Source organism: Pongo abelii, chromosome 15 (genome assembly GCF_028885655.2).
Source record: "Pongo abelii isolate AG06213 chromosome 15, NHGRI_mPonAbe1-v2.0_pri, whole genome shotgun sequence".
NCBI lineage: Eukaryota > Metazoa > Chordata > Mammalia > Primates > Hominidae > Pongo > Pongo abelii.
Window position 1 is genome coordinate 107,275,557 of NC_072000.2, and position 24,033 is coordinate 107,299,589.

Here is a 24,033-nt window from a genome sequence, read left to right on the forward strand (position 1 = left end):
ATTGATCGAAACATTATAATCTGCTTCTCAATATGGCCATGTTTTATGCTTTTCACGTCTTCAAATACAGTTAACACTCTAGGAAGATGAACCTTATTACACTTGCAACTTCTGCCCCTTATACAGCCCCGGGGCTCCAGCCCCATGTGGCAGGCGTGACCTAGGGGAAGCCTCCATCTGGAGAAGTGCTTTGCCTGCACTTGGTTGCATATCGAGTGGACTGAGCCCTTGGCTCCTCTCCCTGCTTCCTGTCCAGATGGCAGGACTCTGGTCCTGGGCCAAAAGAGGCACAGTATCTTTGCATATAATACGGGTTGAATGAATACTTTTTAAAAATCCTAACTCTTATGAACCAAGGGATACTGACAATGCTGGGCCCCAAATAACTATTGTTTTCTCAAAGGCTTTAAGACCATGTCTTATACTGTGATTTAATCAGGTTCTTTCCTAGGAGTCTGCCTGAGTCACTTGGTCTGTGTGTCTCTCCCTCCCTGTCCTAAGGGGGCTTTTCATATGTGACTGTGATCTACCTGTGTGTCTGGTAAGAATCCAGCCTCCTGTTACTTGCCCAGGGTGCTGACTGTGGGCGCTCTCCCGCAGTGGAACATTTGGCATCAGGTACCAGGAACAGAGTCAGTATGCTGAAATGTTTGCATGGATGTGGATTTTCAGAAAGCTTTCTTATCAGCAGGGCACACCTGTCTGTTCGTGATCTTTGCCCTTCTCCCTTTATTGGCATCACTTGGACGATACCTTTAATTGCCCTGCTGGGCTTGATGTTGAGCTGCTTTTCTCCATGTGTGTCGTGTTTTGTGCTTTCTTGCGGCAGGAGCCTCTTGCTTTGTTTATCTGATGCTTCCCTTTTTTGGTTTTCCCCGGGCTTTCCAGCTCTTGGAGCACCCTTTTGTCAGCAGATGTACTTTTGTTTCCAGTTTTTAAATTCTAATTACAGTGTAGCTCAACTAAAATCATGGAACTGGGGAACATAAAACAAATCATGAGGGTAATGGCGGCATAGAAGAAAGTGAAAGGAGTCCAGTCCACCTCTTTGCTGTACTAGGTGTAGATATGCCTCAGCTGTGAGTGAGGGCCTTCCTGAGTAGCTGACTAGAAACTAAACTTTTATGAAAGAATTTTCTTAAATAATTAGAGATGCCTTTCATTTAGTTAAAAACAAGACCTCAAAATACAGTAAATTCATGTCGAAAACTGTAGCAAACAGTAAGTAAAGTAATAGAGTAAAAATTCTGCTTAAAGAAGACTGCAGAATAAAAATTGCAGGCCGAGCATGCTGGCTCACACCTGTAATCCCAGCACTTTGGGAGGCCGAGATGGGTGAATCACTTGAGGTCAGGAGTTCGATACCAGCCTGGCCAACATGGTGAAACCCTGTCTCTACTAAAAACACAAATAGTTGGGCGTGGTGGCACGCGCCTGTAATCCCAGCTACTCAGGAGGCTGAGGCAGGAGAATCGCTTGAACCTGGGAGGCGTAGGTTGCATTGAACCAAAATTGCGCCACTGCACTCCAGTCTAGGTGACAGAGTGAGACTCCGTCTAAAAAAAAAAAAAAGTTACAGAGCTCAGAGTGCCAGATGCTGTGCTCCTGGTAGTTTCTGGTCTTGGCCCTTCCTTAGCTCCTCAAAGTGCACTGGCATAGGTGCCATTTTTTAGTCACACAATTCCTTCATTGTAATTTTCTTAGCACTGTCTTTGCTTAGTGGATCTGTTGTTGCCATTCAGCAGTACATTTCTCTCTGTGTGGAAGCAAACATCTTCTCAAACCTGATGCTCAGTGAGGATAGGCAGTAGGCTATTAAATAGGCAGTGGCCTCAGATTCCCAGCATGTATATGACTGCCATGCTAAGCAGAGGCGCAAGTGTCCAGCATCTGAGCATTGGAACCTGCAAGCTGCTCCCCCAAATCAGGATGCCAAACATTAATTGGCAAGTTACTAAAAGTTGCCTCAAATACCATCTGTAATGCATTTAACTGAATTTGCATAATTTTTCTTTATCAGCACAATAATTATTATAAATATTATAGAATTGCCATTAACTTATAATTGTCATATCTAAATTTTAGGATAAAAATAGAACTTAACTATTTTTATACCCATATATAAGCAAGTGAAGTAAAGGTATTTATGTTTAAATCAAGAAATCTAATCAAAGGTTTTCGCAATCCTTCCAAATATGCAATGTCACTTATTTCTTGCCACTTCTGATGATAGGCCTGTGTGTGGAACACACAGGGGATTCCTGCCTGTCCACAGCTCAGTGTGAACGGACCAGATATGGTCACAGATTAGAATTTACCATCACAGGGCCGGGCGCGGTGGCTCAGGCCTGTAATCCCAGCACTTTGGGAGGCCGAGGTGGGCAGATCACGAGATCAGGAGATCGAGACCATCCTGGCCAAGATGGTGAAACCCTGTCTCTACTAAAAACACAGAAAATTAGCCAGGCATGGTGGCGGGCGCCTGTCGTCCCAGCTACTCAGGAGGCTGAGGCAGGAGAATGGTGTGAACCCGGGAGGTGGAGCTTGCAGTGAGCCGAGATGGCGCCACTGCACTCCAGCCTGGGCGACAGAGGAGGACTCTGTCTCAAAAAAAAAGAAACTATCATCACAGGCCTCCTGGGTGGTTCATGTAAGAGGCTGAGGCAGGAGGATTGCTTGAGCCCAGGAGTTTGAGACCAGCCTGGGCCACATTGGCGAGACCAGCCTGGGCCACATTGGTGAGACCTACCTGGGCAACATGGCGAGACCCTGTCTCTACAAAAAATAGAAAAGTTAGGGGGGTGTGGTGGTGCATGCCTGTAGTCCCAGCTAGTTGGGAGGCTGAGGCAGGAGGATCGCTTCAGCCTGGGAGTTCAAGGCTGCAGTGAGCCATGTTCGCACCACTGCACTCCAGCCTGGGTGACAGCAAGAAAAGAAAGAAAATAAAAGAAATAACCTCAAAAGAAAAAAAAGAAAAGAAATTACCTCAAAAGAAAATAAATTACCCTTACAGACATTTTATTTTTATTTTGTTTTTTTTTTACAGACAAGGTCTCTCTATTGCTCAGGCTAGACTCAACCTCCTGGGCTCAAGTGATCCTCCTGCCTCAGCCTTCTGAGCAGGCACTACAGGCACACGCCGCCGTGCCCGACAACCACCACAGATAATTTAGAAAAAATTAGCCTTTTAGTTTTAGGAGCTTTCTTTTACAGTGGTATTTAGTTTGGGGCCTTTTAACTTGGTCTTTGCTTTTGGAGCTGTACTTGTAGGTGGTGTTGTTCCAGCATGGGAACGAGACATGACCGACTCCAGTGCGGCCTGCTTGCTGTCTTCACCATCAGTCAGTGTGGTCCGTGTGTGAGGTTGCAGTTGTCCTCTTGGCCACTTATTTCTCCTTAATTCTCTGCGTGTAATTTAAAACATTATCCCCTGAAACTTAGTTTTTCATTGACTTCTAATATCTTTACTCCTCCTTACTTTTAATTTCCCTATTGAGATACTTAGGATTACATGAAATTCTTTGGATCTACATATGGACAAACAGAATTGTGTCACATAAGGTTCAATGTGCTAGCTGTTTAAAAAAATTAAAAAGTTTTTTTTGTTTTTTTTTTAGAGACAGAATCTTGCCCTGTCACCCAGGCTGGAGTGCAGTGGCGCGATCGTAGCTCCCTGTAACCTTGAGCTCCTGGGCTCAAGCAGTTCTCCCGCCTCAGCCTCTTGAGTAGCTAGGACTCACAGGCATGTGTCACCATGCCTGGCTAATTTTTATTTTATTTTTATTTTTTATTTTTATTATTATTTTTTTGAGACAGAGTCTCACTCTGTCGTCCAGGCTGGAGTGCAGCGGCACAATCTTGGCTTACTGCAACCTCCACCTCCCGGGTTCAAACGATTCTCATATTCTCCTGCCTCAGCCTCCTGAGTAGCTGGGACTGCAGGCACACACCACCACGTCCGGCTAATTTTTGTATTTTTAGTAGAGACAGGGTTTTGCCATGTTGGCCAGGCTGGTCTTGAACTCCTGACCTCAGACGATCCTCCTGCCTCGCCTCCTAAAGTGCTGGGATTACAGGTGTGAGCCGTTGTACCTGGCGTTTATTTTTTTTAGAGGCTGACTGAGTTTTGCTATGTTGCCAAGGCTGATCTCAAACTCCTGGTGCTTCAAGCAGTCCTCTTGCTTTGACCTTCCAAAGTGCTGGGATTACAGGTGTGAGCTACCGCGTCCTGCCTGCTAGCCATTTTTTTATGTTCGTGGTGGTGGTAAGGAGTGGCTACCATGCTGTGCGGGATTCAGGAATCTGGATGTTGCCCCCACCACCGTTTTTTACCCCACGAAAAAATTTTAAACACTTTCTAATTGAGATAAAATTTACAAAACAAAATTCACCATTTAAACCACTTAAAGTGTACAATTCAGTGGTATCGTGTATATTCAGAATGTTATGGCCGGGCGTGGTGGCTCATGCCTGTAATCCCAGCACTTTAGGAGGCCAAGGCGGGCGGATCACCTGAGGTCAAGAGTTCGAGACCAGCCTTGTCAACATGGTGAAACCCCATCTCTACTAAAAATACAGAAAAATTAGCTGGGCATGGTGGCACACGCCTGTAACCCCAGGCACTTGGGAGGCTGAGGCAGCAGAATTGCTTGGGCCCGGGAGGCGGAGGTTGCAGTGAGCCGAGATTGTGCCACTGCACTCTAGCCTGGGCGACAGAGGCAAGACTCCGTCTAAAAAAAAAAAAAAAAAAAGAATGTTATGCAACCATCACTACTATCTAGTTTCAGAATATTTCATCACCCCAAAAAGAAACCCCATACCACTAAGCAGGCACTCTCCATTCTTCGCTTGCCCCAGCCTCTGGCAACCACTAATCTACTTTCTGTATCTATGAATTTGCCTATTCAGGACATGTCATGTAATAGGAATCATACAGTATGTGGCCTTTTGTTTCTGACTTCTATAACTTACATAATGTTTTCAGGGTCCATCCATGTTGTAGCATATATAGTACCTCATTTTTTTTTTATGCCTGAGTAAGAGTTCATCATATGGATAGACCACATTTTGTTTATCCATTTACCAGTTGACCATTTGGGCTGTTTCTGCTTTTTTTTTCGATATTACGAATAGTGGTGCTGTGAACGTTTGTGAACAAGTTTTTGCGTGAATGTACTGGTTCTCTTGGTATATACATGGAAATGGAATTGTTGGGTCATACGATAATTCTGTGTTTAACTTTTGGAGGAACTGCCAGATTGTTTCCACAAGGGCTGCACCATTTTACATTCCTGTCAACAATATGTGAAGATTCCCATTTCTCCATATCCTTGTCAACACTTGTGATTTTCTGTTTTTAAAATTTTAGCCATCCAGGTGACTAAGTGGTTATAGTAGGTTTTGGTTTTGAGACAGAGTCTTACTTTTGCGTCGCCTAGGCTGCAGTGCAGTAGTGCAAACATGGCTCACTGCAGCCTCAACCTCCTGGGCTCAAGTGATTCCCACCTCAGCCCCCCAAATAGCTGGGACTACAGGTGTGCGCCACCACGCCCAGCTATTTTTTGTAGAGATGGGGTTTTTTACTGTGTTGCCCAGGCATGTCTTGAACTACTGGCTTCAAGTGATCTGCCCACCTCAGCCTTCCAAAGTGCTGGGATTATAGGTGTGAGCCGCTGCACCTGGCTGTTTTTTTTTTTTTTTTAACAGTGTTTTAAAATAAATTGTGGTGAGATACACATAACATTAGCCATTTAAAAGTGAATGATTCAGTGGCATTTTGTACATTCACAGTGTTCTGCACCATGATCTCTATCTGGTTCCAACACATTTTTTTTCATTACCAAAAGGAAACCCCATACCCATAAGCAGTGAGTCCCCATTATCCCTCCTTTCAACCACTGGTAACTACCAGTCTGCTTTCTGTCTTGTGGATTTCCGTATTCTGTATGTTTCATGTAAATGAAATCATGTAGTGTGTGCCCTTTGCGTCTGACTTACTCACTTAGCATGTTTTCAGGGTTCATCTATGTTGTAGCATGAATCAGAACTTGATTCCTTTTTAAGGCTGAATGGTATTCACTGTCTGGATAGATTACATTTTGTTTATTCATGTATTGATGGACATTTTGATGGTTTCTACCTTTTTGGTTATTGTGAAGAGTACTGCTGTGAACATGTATATACATGTGTTTCTTTGAGTATCTTTTTTCAGTTCTTTTGAGCATGTACCTAAGAGTGGAATTGCTGGGTCATATGGTAAAATGTTTGAACTTTTTGAGGAACTGCCAGCCTCTTTTCCTTAGTGGCTGAACCGTTTTGTGTTTCCACCAGCAGTGTATGAGGGTTTCAGTTTTTCCACATCCTCACTAACACTTGTTATTTTCCTTTTTTAAAAAAATTATAGGCCAGGCGCAGTGGCTCACACCTGTAATCCCAGCACTTTGGGAGGCCGAGGCAGGCAGATCACCTGAGCTCAGGAGTTTGAGACCACCCTGGGCAACATGGTGAAACCCTGTCTCTACTAAAATACAAAAAATTAGCCAGGCATGGTGGCACCAGCCTTAGTCCCAGCTACTAGGGAGGCTGAGGCACGAGAATCACTTGAGCCTGAGAGGCGGAGGTTGCAGTGAGCCGAGATCATGCCACCACCCTCCAGCTTGGGCTACAGAATGAGACTTTATCTAAAAAAAAAAAAAAAGGCCAGGTACGTTGGCTCATGCCTGTGATTCCAACATTTTGGGAGGCCAAGGTGGGAGGATCACTTGAGCCCAGGAGTTTGAGAACAACCTGGGCAATATAGTGACACCCCATCTCTACAGAAAATAAAATAACTAGCTGGGCGTGATTGTGCACACCTCTATTCCCAGGTATTCGGGAGGCTGAGTTGGGAGGATTGCCTGAGCCCAGGAGTTCAAGGCTGCAGCAAGTCACGTTCACACCACTGCACTCCATCCAGCCTGGGCGACAGACTAAAACTCTGTCTCAAAAAAAAGAAAAAAAAAATTACAGCCATCCTAGTGGGTGTGAAGTGGTAACTCACTGTGGTTTTGATTTGTATTTTCTTTTTTAAGTGAAAGCAAGTTTATTAAGAAAGCAAAGGAATAAAGAATGGCTATTCTGTAGGCAGAGCCCATTGCCACTCAGCTTCTTACACTTATTGTTACTTCTTGATTGTATGCTAAACAAGGGGTGGATTATTCATGAGTTTTATGGGAAAGGGGTGGGCAATATCTGGAACTGAGGGTTTCTCCCCTTTGTAGACCATACAGGGCAACTTCCTGACGTTGCCATGGTATCTGGAAACTGTCATGGTGCTGGTGGAAGTGTCTTTTAGCATGCTGATGCATTATAATTAGAGTAAAATGAACAGTAAGGACAACCAGAGGTCACTTTCATCACCATCTTGGTTTTGGTCAGCTTCTTTACTGCAGCCTGTTTTATCATCAAGGTCTTTATGACCTGTATCTTCTGCTGACCTTCTGTCTCATCCTGTGACTTAGAATGCCTAACCTCCTGGGACTGTAGCCCGGTAGGTCTCAGCCTTATTTTACTCACCCCCTATTCAAGATGGAGTTTCTCTGGTTCAGACACCCCTCACGTGTTTCTCCCCTCCCTTTTACAGGGGAACCCTTAATCCTAAGAGTCGTAGAGGGACAAAGATCCATCTTCTGTAACTTCTTCAGGCTGAATGAGGCGATGATATTCCTGCCTAACTATGAGGGTCTTTTGTATTCAGGGTAGAGAAGAGAAGAGCTCAGTCAGAAAGCATCAGTATGGTGAGGGCCATTCATAGCTCTGAGTTCCAACAGAAGGTGGTATCTGGAAGATTAATAAGCATTCAGTTTAAGAAAACATTCAGTAAACTTATCCTGCATACCTACACAAAGAGTACAACAGCAATATATTCCACAACAGTAAAGTAGAATAACTAAAATTATCCTGAGTAAACTAAACAAGAAGGCTTTCCATGAACTGGGCAGTTGTTGAAACCAAGCTGATACATGGGGTCGCTACCTGATTCCAGTATGTGCCCATAATTAGAATATTGAACCAGATTTTTACATTACCCATCTCTCTTGTTTCTTGTGAGCAGCAGCCAGAGATCACTCGTTGGTTCACAGGAGTAAGCAGGGTTAGCCTAAGTTGCAGAAAAAAACTTAAAAACAACTGATGAGACTAGAATCTGGTAACAGGTATACCAAGTTCCTGAAACAAAATTTATTTTATCTCTCCAGTCTCCCATTTTTACTGAAGACAAATTACGGTACAACTGATTTGCTGTATTATACTTGGCCTGATTATTTGTATAAAGTGCAGCAAAAACAGTTATTTTTCACATAGGGTTTTTAAAAATTGACTTTGATGGAACTTCATTCCATAAAAGGAAGCTTAGATAAGACTTTTTTTAAAGCCAAGCCCAGCCGTGGGTTTGTACCCTCAAATAACCTGTGAGTTGGGAAATTCCTCTCCTCTTGAGGTCCCAAGATGACGTGGGGCTCCTGGGCCTGTCAGAAAGTAACATTCTTTACTTACCATAGGTCAGGAACCCTGCACAGGAACTCTGTAGACAAGGTATGAGGCCAGTTTTCCCAAGGAGCTTTTATTGGCTCCATAAGTCAAGTTTGAGTCCTTAAAGGAAAGCACACCATTCCCATCAAAGTATTGGTAAAATAACCAGTTTCTCTAATTGTGTCCTGTTGCAAAAGAAAACAGATTCTTATTGCACTTGTGCAAATAACTATATTGCCGTAAGTTAATACTCACAAATAGTTTCCAAATTCGGAGAAAGCAGGTAGAGAAAAACAAATATGCTCCAAATTTTGTTCACAGGAGTGTACTTTACTCAGTTGTCAAAAGCTGTAAGTAGCTGAAAGATTTTCTTGGCTCTGAAAGACAAAAATGATCAGCAACGTTTTAAGCAAAAAGTCAGAAAAGACTACTTCAGTCTTTTGTTCAGTCCATGCAGTTAACTCCTGTTCTACTTGATATTCATGATCATTTCAGCTCTCTCCATGACAGTCCTGAAAGAACCTCTATTCTTTTTTTTTTTTTTTTTTTTTTTTGAGACAGTCTCACTCTGTTGCCCAGGCTGGCATGCAATGGCTTGATCTTGGCTCACTGTAACCTCTGCCTCCCAGGTTTAAGCGATTCTCCTGCCTCAGCCTCATGAGTAGCTGGGATTACAGGTACACACCACCATGCCTAGCTAATTTTTGTATTTTTTAGTAGAGACAGGGTTTCACCACATTGGTCATGCTGGTCTTGAACTCCCAACCTCAGGTGATCCACCCACCTCGGCCTCCCAAAGTGCTGGGATTACAGGCATTAGCCACTGCACCCGGCCTAAGAACCTCTATTCTAATGTCACAATCTCCAAAGTTATTAGAAACCTGCATCCAAGAGCACCTGTTGAAGTCCTATAGCTGACTATAAACCACCTTTTGAAGAGGGTCAACACAGCAGTTGTCTGTTGATGACAAAAAGTCTTAAGGCAGCCACTATTAAAGGCACAATTGACTAGGAATTTTGATTACTTTTGTGGCATACGATTTTACATAATAATTGTAATTATTAATAACATATGCTAAGTCATATCAGAATTCTAGGAGTTTCCCATTACTTTGGGAGACATACCAATAACATATTTATATAAATACAGGTCAAAGAAAGCCAAACACCATTTCATATTTGACAATGCTTCCTGTATGATTTTTATACCAAATAAGCCAAATTTCACCATTGCATTAGTGTACTATTAATGTTAAACCCAATTCTTAATAAAACATTATAGACAAATCTACCCAATTTTAATGTCAGACCAGAAGGTAAGATTCTTATAAACCTTTTATAACCCTTTACAAATTTTTGTTAAAGAGCAGATCAGTGCTCTAAGAAAACCCTGTTGTGCTTTTATTCCAGTGTTCAGTTTACAGAACTGTATCATACCCCTTTAACTTCAGCCAGTATGTTCACACACAGAATTTCTTTTACAAGATTAATTTTTCACAAAATTTCCACAACTTTTGCAAACCTTCAGCTTTATCCTAACTTAAAACAATCCCTTAACCCTTTAATTTAGGCCAAAAAAAAAAAAAAATCCACATTCACATTCACATGTTTTCTTCTCTTTTACCAAAAACACATTTCACTTTCCCTACACACTTTGCGTGTAAAACTGTTTTTCCAGTAGTCTCAAGTACATGTTACACTGTTACCTCTTAGCAGTGTTTATTTTTAGTGAAAAACTTGGTAAGCAATTTTAATTATGTACTAGGTATGGAGCCTAGGACACGAGGCAGAAGTGCAGATAAGTTCTGACTCTTTCTAGCATAGCTAGGAGGCATTGCTAACTCCACATGTCCCCAGGCCTTACCTAGAATCTAATGGCTGTAGGTAAGTTTAACAGTATTCAAAAGTCAAAGAGGCAGTTTATAAACTTAAAGCATTTAGCAAACCTAAAATTTGACCTGCCTGATTTAGACCGAATGTCTTTATTTTACCAATAATCTTTAAAATTTTCTTTACTTCCCACAGCTTAAGTCACATGAATTAAAAGGCATTACACTTTTTATTTTTCTGACAAAATATTTGATTTAAACACTTATTTTTAAGCCAATTAATCAAAGCCTTTTATATCATACACACAACACATATAAATACACAGAAGAAAATGTAGTAGTTGTAAGGTTTTTCATTTGCCAGTTTCTTAATTGGATTAGTGGCTTTATGGTGGAGCCATGGAGGAACAGGGCGAGGAAAGCATGCAGTTTCTATGGCCTAATAAGCAGGCACAATTGGAAGGCAAGACAGAGCCCCAAAACTTGAGGGTCCCATTTTTCTATTGGATCCTGGATCCCCCAAAGAGAAACGCTACAGAACACGACAGTGCAATGATTTTACCACGTATTTCATTGCCAAGCAACCCAGAGCCAATCAGCCCTTTCTGAGATCAGCCCATCCCCCATGGGAGTCTTATCTCTCAGTGGGGAAGGGTGAGGACATCCCCATACCTTCCAGGTGGCCAAGAGCATGCTTTTGATCCAGACACACAAAGATCCAGGTATCCCCCCCAATGCCATTTAGCCATCCCCAAAAGTATTAAATGTATTTCCTACCTAGTTATATTACACACCAAAGCTCTCTCATAATGTGAAGTAATTTCTGATACCCCCAAAGTAAAAAACAGATAATGCAGTGCAAAACAGAACGGAGCCATAGATTTTGAGAGGGATCTATCCACTTTCAATAATTCTTGGGGTTCCATGAGGAAAATAGAGGTTTTTCCCAAAACAGGGTATGTGGTGCCTCCTCTGTTTTTCCTAAGAAGTCCCAGGCTGTTAGAGCTTGAATATCCACTTTTAATTAAGCTGACTTTTAACCATAGCACTCTTTAAAAAGTCCTTTTAAATATCTTATTACCCAACTTCAGCCACGCCAAACCGCCAATATTCCTGGCTTTTTAACTTTTCCAAATGTAACCTCCCAGGTGCTCAGAGAAAGGAAAATTTAAGACAGTTCGTGAAAGGGGGGAGAATCAACAAATGGCAAAGGTCACCCAAATGCCAACCAGAAAGTGCTCATTTTCTAGGCTAAACATTGAACCTGAACTCAGGCCACCATTGTGAAAAGACAAAGCCTTAACTGCTAAGCTACAGCATTGGGCAGTTTCCATTGCTTTTCCCAGAAGGAGCCCAGAGCAGTAAATTTTGAGCTTGCAAAGGCTTTTAACTGCTCAAGATAATTTGTAGAGCTAACTACTACCCCAAAATCCCTGTTGCCTGGAAGGCAGAGACAAAGAGAAAGTACTGCCATGTGATTACAAGATCAAGCTCTCAGGGACATTTCTCAACATGTGGTCTCTGGGCAAGATGGTGGCCCTGAATAACAGAAAAGATAGGAAAGGGAAAGGAAAGAAAGGGAGAAAAGCATTGCCTGCAGCAGGCTGGGGAATGCGAGAAGCTCAGGGAGGCCAGAGAAATACCCGCCCATTGCAGCTGACACTGAATCAGAAGTTCAGGTGGCTGCTTTTTGGGAGCGTAGGGATCTTTCCCAGCATTCCTGTCAGCTCTTTTCCCCTTTTGGGGAGGAAAAAGCTCCCCATGTCCCATAACCTTGGACATGTCTAGTTCTGTCACCCACAGCTGTCAGCAAAGAGTGCAAGGCAGATTAATCCAAAGAGAATAGCAGTTAACATCCTATAGTGCCAAACCGGTTCTTAGTCAAGAGGGACTCTACTGAGAGGGGCCTCCAACCCCCTAAATTTTAGGAAGGACTCTAACTTTCCTAAGTTGGACATCAAACCCAAGTTCAGTCAAAAGCGTGCTTGCCTTTTATTAACAGGCGCCTTTATCCCTCTCTTAGGAGAGACTCTAACTCCCCTAAGTTGGGCCTCTAACCCAATCCCATCCTTTACCCAGGTAAATGCATCCCACTTACCCAAGGTCAGCCAATGAGTGCTGAAGTCTATTTCCTTTGGGTTGGGAGTCTCCTCGGTATCATCCCTTTGGGGCTTGCCAGGAAGATGTTACCAAAAAGGGGTCCCAATCCAGACCCCAAGAGAGGGTTATTGAATCTCGTGCAAGAAAGAATTCAGGGTGAGTCTATAAAGTGAAAGCAAGTTTATTATAGAAGTAAATAAAAAAGTGGCTATTCCATAGGCAGAGCAGCTGATTTGTATTTTCTTAATGATATTGATATTGAACATCTTTTTATGAGCTTGTTGGATATTTCTGTATCTTCCTTGGAGAAACGTTTATATAGATCCTTTTGCTTATTTTAAAATTGGGTTGTCTTTTTGTGGTTGAGTTATAAGTGCTTTATATATATTCTGGATGCTAGACCCTTATTAGATATGTGATTTGCAAGTATTTCCTCCCATTCTGTTGTCTTTTCACTTTATTGATAATCTCATTTGGTGCTCAAAAGTTTTTCATTTTGATGAAGTTCAGTTTATCTAGTTTTTTATTTTGTTGCTTATACTTTTGTTGTTGTATCTAAGAATCCATTGCCAAATTCAGGGTCATTAAAGATTTACCTCCTGTGTTTTCTTCTAAGAGCTTTCTAATATATTTTTTGGGGATCTCATTCATTTTTGAAAGTTTACTGGATATAGAATTCTTGGCTGAAAAATAGCCAGACATGATGGCACTGGCCTGTAGTCCCAGCTCCCAGAGATACTGAGGCAGGTGGATTGCTTGAGCCCAGGAGTTGGAGGCTGCAGTGAGCTATGATTGCACCACTGCACTCCAGCCTGGGTGACAGAGTAAGATCCCTTCTCCAAAAAAAAAAAAAAAAAAAAAAAAAAAATTATTGGTTGACAGATTTTTTTCTTTCCACCCTTTAATTTGTCACCTTTTGGCCTCCATGGCTTTAGATGAGAAATCAGTTGTTAATCTTACTGAGAAATCCTTGTACTTCGTCACTTCTCTCTTGCTGCTTTCTACAGTTTGGCTACAGTGTGTCTGGGTGTGGCTCTTTGAATGTATCCCACTTGGAGTTTGTCGAGCTTCCTGGTTATGCAGATTAATGTTTCTCATTAAATACAGGATTTTTTTTACCATTATTTCTTCAAACTTTTTTTTTGTCTTTTTTTCTCTCTGTCTTTCTAAGACTCTATAATATGTATGTTGGTACAATTGATGGTGTCCCACAAGTCTCTGAGGCTGTTTATTTTCTTCATTATTTTTTCTTCTGTTCCTTACACTGTGTAATCTCAATTATCCTATCTTTAAGTTCTCTGATTCTTACTGCTCTCTGTTTATTTCTGCTGTTGAGTCCCTGCAGTGAATTTTTCATTTCAGTTTTTGTGCTTTTCAACTCCAGAATTTGTTTGGTTCTTTTTTTAAAATATTTTTTTCTTTATCAATATTCTCTATTCAGTGAGACATTGTTCTTATGGATCTTGTAGATTTTTTAACATGCTTTTCTTTAGTTCTTTGAACATATTCAAAATAGCATATTTAAAGTCTTCATCCATAAGTCTAATGGCTAGGCTTCCTCTTGAACAATTTCTATTACTTGCCTTTTTTCTGCATGTGAACCATACTTTCTTGTTTCGTTGCATGCCTTGTGATATTTTGTTGAAAACTGGAAGTTTTGAATTTTTACCATGGCAACTCTGGAAATGAGATTCTTCCTTCTCCCCCAGGGTTTACTGACTGCTTGTTACAGTCATTGTTTGTATAGTTACTTTTCTGAGCTAATTTTATATAGTATATATTCTTTATCATGTGTGGCCACTGAGTTCTCTGTTCCATTAATATAGTGGTCAGCTTGTGATTAGACAGAGATTTAAGCGCCTAGAACAAAAAATGTCTCCCAGTCTTTTGAGATGAGGTCTGTGTGTATGTTGGAGCACAACTTCAACACTCAGCCAGGCATTTGACGGTGATCCCTTAGCATTCACTGCCTGCTTGCACAGATCCTGAAGGTCAGCCAGAGGTGAAAGCCTAGGGCCTTTTCAGGTCTTTCCTGAACATGTACACAGCCCTGGGCATTTGTGAAGCCTTCTGGATTTCCAAGAATGTGTCAGAGCTTTTCAAACCCTTATTTGCCAAAACATCTTACTCCTCAGCTTTTCTTCCCAAGCTTTTGGTTAAATCTATTGTTTGCCTCAACTGTTATCCAGTGCTTCAGGCAGCAGCAAATATGTTTGCCTGTAAATGTTTCCAATAACCTTTTCCCCTCTTTCCCTAGTAGATGCCTCAGCACTGGGAGGTAAAGTCAAGCCCTTTGAGCCAATCTTCCAGGGACTCAGTAGACAGGTCAAAATAAACTGCAGTTCTTTGCCGATGAGGCCCATTCTGCTCCCTCTGGGACCAGTGCATGCAGTGGAGTGGCAGCCTCTTGTCTTCTAGGCCACTGCTGCAGCCAGGATGGGACCAGAGAAGGTTAAAATGCCATGGAACTCACGGTTCTTGCTGAGATTCAGCTGGTTTTTCTTGATTAAGCATTCTTCTGATTGCTGCAAGTTTTTAATTAGTTTCCAAAGTTTTAAAATAGTAGATTCTGACAGTTTTTGCCTTTTTTTTTTTTTTTGAGATGGATTCTCATGCTCTTGCCCAGGCTGGACTGCAGTGGCGCCATCTCGGCTCACTGCAAGCTCTGCCTCCCAGGTTCACGCGGTTCTCCTGCCTCAGCCTCCCTAGTAGCTGGGACTGCAGGCACCCGCCACCACGCCCGGCTAATTTTTTGTATTTTTAGTAGAGATGGGGTTTCACCGTGTTAGCCAGGATGGTCTCGATCTCCTAACCTCGTGATTCGCCTGCCTTGGCCTCCCAAAGTGCTGGGATTACAGGTGTGAGCCACCGCGCCTGGCCTAGTTTTTGCCAGTTTTTAAAATGTGTGTATTGAAGGATGGACTTTGAGTTCCTTACTCAGCCATTTTTGTGGACATGACTTACTAGTCATAATTTAAATTGAATATTTTAGGACATAATTTAAATTTTTAAATTATGATCAGTTTCGAGTTTGCCAAATTTATGTACACCTTACTTGGTTACACAAGAGAGTTAAGATGGCTTACAAGGATAAACAGCATAAGAGATGCAATAAATTATCATTGTCGGTATCTGTTGGGTTGAGGGCATGTTAGTAAAAGCTGCCCTCCCTGCTGTTAAGAACTTGATCCTACAGACAGAAATGTTTCCTTGGCAGCCTTGAGGTTCTTGCCCCTCTCTGTTACGTCAGTGGTGGGGAACCTGGGGCAGATTCGCCTCGGTGGCTTCTCCTGCGTGACTGCGTTGGGCTGAGGGAGATATGCCAGGTTAGTGCCCAGCAGTAGGGATGGTTGTTACTGTCTGCCTCCGAGTTGATTGTGAGAAATGTGTCTCCAGTGTTGGTTTTCCTAAATCTAAAACTCTCCTTTGCTCAGCACAGGACAGGTAGGTGTTTACATCCTATTTGAGGACTTAAGACATCATGTCTATTGTCCTAGTTGCTTCAGGAGGTGATCAGGGGATTCTTACACTTCAGATCAGAAGTGACTGCTCTTGGTGGCTGTTGATCACTGGGAGAGTCAAGAGTCATCAGGTAAACCTGAGACTTGTCCATCCACTGGTTCTGGTGCCTGTTGAGGTGTCTGTCTCCTGCTTTCCCAGGAGCCAGTTCAGTCCTGTGGCCACCTTATTGATATAGCAGGTCACGGAGCTGCCGGCTGGGCTCTGCTCAGGGTTCATGTCATTTCTTTCTTCAGCTTTTGTTTAGAAAGCATATTTTCCTTGAGCAATGTCTGTCAATTTGACATAGTGGCTCATTTACTAGTCTTACTTGAGAACACCTCCTTTTGACATTGCTTCTGTGATTGAATTAGAGCTGCTTTGTGTGTTTATATATTGGATTGTCCCTTTTTCATCAGCATCACTCACAGGTTAATCTGAATTTTTTTTTTTTTTTTTTTTTTGAGTTGGAGTCTCACTGTGTCACCCAGGCTGGAGTGCAGTGGCACGATCTTGGGTCACTGAAACCTCCACCTCCCAGGTTCAAGCGGTTCTCCTGCCTCAGCCTCCTGAGTAGCTGGGACTACAGGCATGCGCCACCGTGCCCGACTAATTTTTGTATTTTAGTAGAGACAGGGTTTCACCATGTTGGCCAGGGCTGGTCTTGAACTCCTCACCTCACGTGATTTAGCCGCCTCAGCCTCCCAAAGTGCTGGGATTACAGGCGTGAGCCACTGCAACCGGCCTAATAAAATTAAGATTTCTCTTCATTAAAAGACACCATAAATAAAGTCAAGCCATAGTGCTCGCTTTGGCAGCACGTATACTAAAATTGGAGCAATACAAAGAAGATTAGCATGGCCCCTGCGCAAGGATGACACGCAAATTTGTGAAGCAGTTCCATATTTTTAAAACACATGCACACATATGTTCATTGCAGCACTATTTACAATAGCAAAGACTTGGAACCAACCCAAATGCTCATCAGTGATAGACTTGATAAAGAAAATGTGGCACATATACACCATGGAATACTATGCAGCCATAAAAAAAGAATGAGTTCATGACCTTTGCAGGGACATGGATGAAGCTGGAAACCATCATTCTTAGCAAACTAACAGAGGAATAGAAAACCAAACACCACATGTTCTCACTCATAAGTGGGAGTTGAACAGTGAGAACACATGGACACAGGGAGGGGAACATCACACACTGGGGCCTGTCGGAGGGTGGGGATAGCATTAGGAGAAATACCTAATGTAGATGATGGGTTGATGGGTGCAGCAAACCACAACAGCATGTGTATACCCATATAATAAGTCTGCATGTACTGCACATGTATCCTAGAACTTAAAGTATAATAATTAAAAAAAAAAATCAAGCTATAAATTGGGAAAAGACATCTGTAATACATAAAACTAACAAAGGATTAGTTGTTAACATATTAAATAGATGGGGAATCTCCCCAAATCAATATTACGAGAGACAATAGCCCAATTAAAAAAATGACACCACCAGGCGCAGTGGTTCATGCCTGTAATCCCAGCACTTTGGGAGGCTGAGGTAGAAGGATCACTTGAGGCCAGGAGTTTTGAGAGCAGGCTGGGCAACATAGCGAGACCCCCAGCTCCTGAAAAAATAAAAAAACAGCTGGGCATGGTGGCATGTGCCTATAATCCTAGCTACTCTGGAGGCTGAGGTGGGAGGATTGCTTGAGCCCAGGGGGTCGAGGGTGCAGTGAGCCGTGATGGCACCACTATACTCCAGCCTGGGCAACAGAACGAGACTCCATCTCTTGAAAAAATACACACACACACACACACACACACACACACACACACACACGAAACAATGACAAGAAGACACGACTTGGCATTTCACAGAAGAGAAAACAAGTGGCCTCTTAGCATATGAAAAGATGCCAACCTTTCTAATCAGGATAAGGGGCAAAAAGACCATTGTCCTTGGTTGGTAGAAATTAAGATGACTGATAACTGTAAGTGTTGGTGAGAGTGTGGTTTCATAGAAATTGTCGTGCTGCTAGTGGAAGTATTTGTTGTTACCTCTGCTTTGGAGAGCAGTTTGGCTCTCATTTACAAAATTGGCCTTTCATACAACCTACACACCAGCAACTCCTCTCTGCTCTCTAGGTGTAGAGTCCAGAGCAAGGACTGGTAAACTCTTTCTGTTAGGGGCAAGAGAGTAAATATCCTAGGCTTTGTGGACCACATACACACTTAGTCTTTGTTTTTATAACACTTAAAAAAATCTAAAAACATTCTTAGTTCAAAGACCTTACAAAAATAGGCTGCTGGCTGGATTTGAATCGCAGGCTGTAGTTTGCCAATTCCTTGTTCTCTGATCTAGGGGATGCATCCTGGAGAAAGTTAGTTACATGCAGTCTTAGTGGCAGGAGGGCCAGGGGAAAAGCACAGAGTGGTGTGGGGGAGTTGAGAGAGAGAGTGGGAGGGTGGCCTCCTGGAGAAGGTCGGGGGCTGGCCTGCATATGTCTGGGTAGGCTCCGCCATGGCCTGGCTGGGTGGGCCTAGGGAAACCTAGAGCATCTGAGGCACGATGGGCCAGTGTGGAGAGCAGAGTGGCAGGCAGGGCTGGGGGCTGCAGGTTGAGGCTGGTCAACCCTTTTACCTGGTGGGCAAGGCTAGTACCAGGTGCCCTTGCTACTTAGCTCGGAAAGATTAGTGAGCATCGTAATGGACTGGCAAGTTTGTAAGCAAATGACATCTATAATACATATACTTTAACATTAATGTTTTGAAAACTTTGTTTTCACAAATAAGTAATTTCTCACACTTTGCCACAGTAATGTTCTATGAAGCTAACCCAAGTGTGACTAGAACACCAGTTCATCCGTCTCTCAAGTTCTCTGCTGCCGACGTTCATTCCTATTTGCTCCTAGCTGTAAAGTCAGGCTAGGAGTCTGTCAGCTCATGTGCCTGTCAGCTTCATGCAGGTAGCAAGAACGGGGCTCGGAAGGAGGGCCTCCGCCCGCCCACCCAGCAGCTACCTCCCCAGGATGCCCAGGACCTCAGGAGTGGAAGGAATTTGGCTCTTATTTTTCTAAGTAGCAAAAATAGATGAATTGGGTACAGGAACGCAGTGCATTTTTGAGGGAGCTGGTGAGTTTTGAAAGAAACTTCCCCTGTTCACCTGAGGCATTACCATATCATGAGAAGGGATGGAGGAGGCATGGAGGTGGGAAACTCTACACAAGAAAAATCCTATAGTGCAGAGGTGACTGATGTGAGGTGGCTGGTCTAGGCAGCGGTGTTCCCTGAGGCTCCTGAGTCTGGTTCTCACTGGGTCCCTCACCTCCCTTCACAGCCACTCTCTTCCTTTACCAAGGTACATGGGAGTACAGGGCTGGCCAGGGGCTGTTGACAGTGGGGGAGTGGTGCAGGCTGACCGTGGAGACAGGAAGGGCATCCATGCTGGAGCTGCCCTGCAGAAGCCTCGTAAAGGTCGTAAGGCACTGGGCAAAACTTTTCCAAGAAAGTTCACGGTGCGCACACTGACCTAAACACTGGCCAACATTCCCAAGGTTTTTTTCATTATGGAAGTGCATGGCCATTGCATGGTATCCAGAAAACAAAGACCAGAGAAGCCAGACTTTATACCACCATCTGGAAACATTTAATTTGTGCTTTAGGTAAGTGTTAGCAAATATTTAGGATGATTGATAAAATTTTTAGTGTGTTTATGAGTGCACGGTGTAATTTTTATTAAAGCTCACATTTCTTCAGGAACTTGATTCAACTCCTTTACATTCCTGGTTATTTTCATTTACTTGATCTTGAGGTCTCATCTGGCAGAGTTGTGCAAGCTGGGACCTTTGTGGCTCATTTTGAGGAGCTGTTTACTTTACCCGTTGATGGGAACTTGCAGGTGGGAGGCAGCCAGTCTTAAAGAGTACCTTGTTAGCAGGTGTGGAAGAGAGCCCGCGCAGACAGACCCACCCTATGTGGTGTCCCCTCTGCCAGCCCAGCCCTTGGGCACATTGGCACCTACCTGAACCCGAGCCCCCTCGTGCACACAGGGAGCCGCACCTCCCTCACACGCTCCTCACCAGTGTGACATGGTGTGACGTGCTCTGTGGGTCCACAACGGGCCCACTCCACAGCTCTGTGCACAGCGTGCTGGGTCAGGGTGGTGCTAGATTAATAAGATGAGGGTGGATGTCAAAACTGAGCACTTTGAGTACTGTGGGCACACTGTCACAGGGTTTACTCAGGAAGGAACAACTCCTGGGCTCCAGAAGCAGGTTGACCAGGCCAGTCTGAGTTGTAGCATCGAGACTCATCTAGCAGAAGTCAATGAGGAAGGAAAACTGGCTGAGAACAGCTGTTGTTTCAGCTAAAATCTCAGAATTATGCATTGAATTCAAAGTTACAACACAGCAAAATAGTATGTGTATTTTTTTAAACCTCAAAAATACTCTATTTATTATTAACTTCAAAAAATTTTTGGCCGGTGCGGTGGCTCACACCTGTAATCCCAGCACTTTGGGAGGCTGAGGTGGGCGGATCATGAGGTCAGGAGATCGAGATCATCCTGGCTAATGCGATGAAACCCCGTCTCTGCTAAAAATACAAAAAATTAGCCAGGTGTGGTGGCGGGCGCCTGTAGTCCCAGCTACTCGGGAGGCTGAGGCAGGAGAATGGCGTGAACCCGGGAAGCAGAGCTTGCAGTGAGCTGAGATGGCACCACTGCACTCCAGCCTGGGCAACAGAGCGAGACTCCGTCTAAAAAAAAAAAAAAAATTTTTGGAGACAGGGCCTCGCTCTGTTGCTCAGGCTAGAGTGCAGTGGTGCCATCATAGCTCGGTGCAACCTTCAACTCCTGGGCTCAGCAATCTTCCCACCTCATCCCAATTTATTAAGTATACTTTTTAGGAAGTTTTTTGAATAATATCAATAGTTACTATGTGTTTGGGTAAAATAGAAAGGAAGGAAGCATATTTGTTCATGTTTTGTTCCCAACACATATTAAAGTTGGGAAGGATTCTTGTGTTGCCTAAAACTGAAAGACAGCAGGTCTCAGGCACTTTTGCTTTCCCAAAGCTATGTTTGTTTCCTTGCACGAGAGGATATGATGGCACTCTACTGTTTTTTCCCGACAGAACTCCTCTTTCCTAAAATGGAGTCGAGTAAAAAGATGGACTCTCCTGGCGCGCTGCAGACTAACCCACCGCTAAAGCTGCACACTGACCGTAGTGCTGGGACGCCAGTTTTTGTCCCTGAACAAGGAGGTTACAAGGAAAAGTTTGTGAAGACAGTGGAGGACAAGTACAAGTGTGAGAAGTGCCGCCTGGTGCTGTGCAGCCCAAAGCAGACCGAGTGTGGGCACCGCTTCTGCGAGAGCTGCATGGCCGCCCTGCTGAGGTAGGCACCCTTGCCCGGCCCGTCGCCCGGCCCCTTCTCAACCCTCGGCCTCACCCTCTCCTTCATTCGTTTCTCTAAAAATAAACCCCTAGAGGTTTAAAGCCCTAAAGAAGTCCATAAAAGCCTCTGGGCCCAGCTTGTGAATCCTTTAGGGAGGTGCAGTGGGATCCCACGTCTGGGTTTACTGAAGCCTCTGCGTGTCTCTGACCTGCCCCGCCCGTGTCTTCCCACTCTGTCTGTAGGGCCTTGGTGCCCCTCATATGTGTTGCTGTGTTTTATTGAGGAACCTCACAGTTCCGTGGAGGAGATACACCAGGAAATGACAAGCCAGTCATTTAAGGGCACGTGTGCTGGTGTGCAAGGATGCTGCAGAGAGGAGGGAGGGTGGGGTCAGCTTAAAGCACTGGGCAGGTCCCTACCCGAGCAGAAACCTAGGCCGCATGCTTACTCAGCAGACGCACGTGGAACATGCACCGAGCCCTTGGCCGCCCTTTGCTGCTGAGTGCCAGTGCTGGTGCCGCCAGCGGATCATGAAGGCAGCTGGTGCCGCCGGCGGATCATGAAGGCTGGAGCTTTACTGCAGAATAGCGTCGGCCAGGAGAGCACCCTGATTCACCCTGCAGGCCTCATGTTTTCTGGCATTGTGCTGGGTGCTGGGTGCTGGGGTCGCTGCGGGATGCCTGGTCTTGGCCACTGCCGTCAGGACACGTCGGCCTGGGAAGGTTGCCAGCTCCTCCTCCCACAGCACTCAAGCCTAGGCTGCACCTGAGCCCCAGCCTGGGCACAGCAGCCAGCCCCCTGCCTTGTCACCTGCCTTCACCCTCCCCCTTCTCCATGCTTCCCTCTGTGGTCTTACCCACTCATCCCAAATAGTCAACTCACCTTTGCCCACTTGGGGGCAAAACGACACTTGGGCTTAGTGACAGCACAGGAGACACACAACACAGTGTCTCCTAACACAAGAGCCTGGACTACGCCTCTGGGCCCAGGAGAAGCTTCCCGGTGGAGGAGGGGCTGGAGCTCCCATATATGATGGGCCACAGGGGAGGGAGGCTGGTCCGCCTGTGCAGGTGCCGTTGGCCTTCCAATAGACAGTGAAGCAAAATGGCCTGTGGAGAAGGGCTGGCTGCTTTTACAACGCAGGAACAAGGCTCTCCAAGTACTCACACTGAAGAGCTGCTCTGCAGACAGCTAGCTTTGGTTTCTGAAATAAAATTTCACTTTTACATTAAGTGGAAGGGGCTTTCCAAGTGGGACTGAACTAAACTGTTCTATTTGGTAACTTCCTTTTGAAAAATCAGCATTTTAAAAAATGTAGCCCTTTTCTCCCTTGGCTTCCTATGTAAAGTGCATCACCAGTGCGTCCTGAAGCTCTGCTCGTTGCTGTGAGCCACTGTGCAGACCTGACCATAAAACGAATGCTCCCAGAATCTCCTGAGTCCCCTCAAGAAAGGGACTTCCACTCTAATGCAGTCACTTGTGTTTCCCTGCAGCTCTTCAAGTCCAAAATGTACAGCGTGTCAAGAGAGCATCGTTAAAGATAAGGTATTCTGGGGTTGTTTTTTTTTTTTAATCATTTTGTCACGTTTTCAGCTGGGTAATACTTTTCACATAGTTTGCATTCGGCACTCTGGCACAACACATTCTCTCAGTTTTGGCAGCTGATGTGGCAGGCTCCCAGGCAGGACACTGTGCCATGTGATCACCTGGACAGACAGTGGATTCAGATCCACTTGGCCGCTTCCCTACTGTGTGAACTCTGTGAGCTACTTTACCCCCTCACCTGTAATAATAATCATATCGCCTGCTAAGACTGCAGGGAGCTGGTGTGAGGAGTAAGGGGGTCGATGCGAGCAAAGTGCTGAGATGCCTGTCTGTGGCAGGGCTGTCTGTGGTTGGGTCACTTCCGTCATTGCAGGTCTTTATCCCAGACAGCTTCTGCTCAACTCTTAACACTAGGTTTTACCTTCAGACTTGCTAGGCTGAGGGGTTCATTTGAGTTTGTGCTCCCTGCCCCCCAACCCCCTGTGATATCTTTAAGTCATTAGACATGAGTGAGATTAGCCCCTTCTCGCCCCCTGTGGCTGTCCTCAGCTAGAGCCCGTGGGTGTCTCTGCACATTCAGAGGATGGGGCTGCCCAGCCTGCCACCAGCTTCTCTCCTGGGGCCTGGTCCTTCTCATGGAGACTGACAGTCATCCGTGTGCTGCTATACCCTGCCAGGCATACTTGGAGTTTGAAACAATTCTTTTCTTTTCTTTTCTTTCTCTCTTCCTTTCTTTCTTTCTTCTTTCTTTTTTTTTTTTTTTTTCCGACAGAGCTCACTCTTGTTGCACAGGCTGGAGCGCAATGGCACAATCTCGGCTTGCTGCAACCTCCACCTCCCGGGTTCAAGCAGTTGTCATGCTGCAGCCTCCTGAGTAACTGGGATTACAGGCACGAGCCACCATGCCCAGCTAATTTTTGTATTTTTAGTAGAGATGGGGTTTCACCATGTTGGTTAGGCCAGTCTCGAACTCCTGACCTCGGGTGATCCACCTGCCTCAGCCTCCCAAAGTGCTGCAATTATAGGCATGAGCCACCGCACCCAGCAATTCATTCTTAAAGTGCTTAAAGTATCAATAAAAATGTGTTTCCCTACTTTGAGTAATGTACCTAACCATTTTTTAAATGCAGGTCACTAAGTTGTAAAATAAAATT

At 44.3% G+C, this 24,033-nt stretch overlaps 1 protein-coding gene and 1 non-coding gene across 7 annotated transcripts in view; both read left to right on the forward strand.

The window, feature by feature from the left end:
- The window catches only part of TRAF3 (TNF receptor associated factor 3), a 134,260-nt gene that overhangs the window by 69,926 nt on the left and 40,301 nt on the right, over window positions 1–24,033 (forward strand). For all 6 annotated transcript variants that reach the window (XM_054530915.2, XM_024231916.3, XM_024231915.3 and 3 more), the window contains 2 exons: window positions 21,073–21,334; window positions 22,828–22,879. In XM_054530915.2, the coding sequence (XP_054386890.1) occupies window positions 21,090–21,334; window positions 22,828–22,879 (297 nt within the window). In that variant the 5' untranslated portion in view covers window positions 21,073–21,089. The remainder of the gene's footprint in view (window positions 1–21,072; window positions 21,335–22,827; window positions 22,880–24,033) is intronic.
- Window positions 16,738–16,845, forward strand: LOC112128977 (U6 spliceosomal RNA). Its single transcript, XR_002911407.1, has one exon. It is a non-coding gene; the product is annotated as a U6 spliceosomal RNA (small nuclear RNA).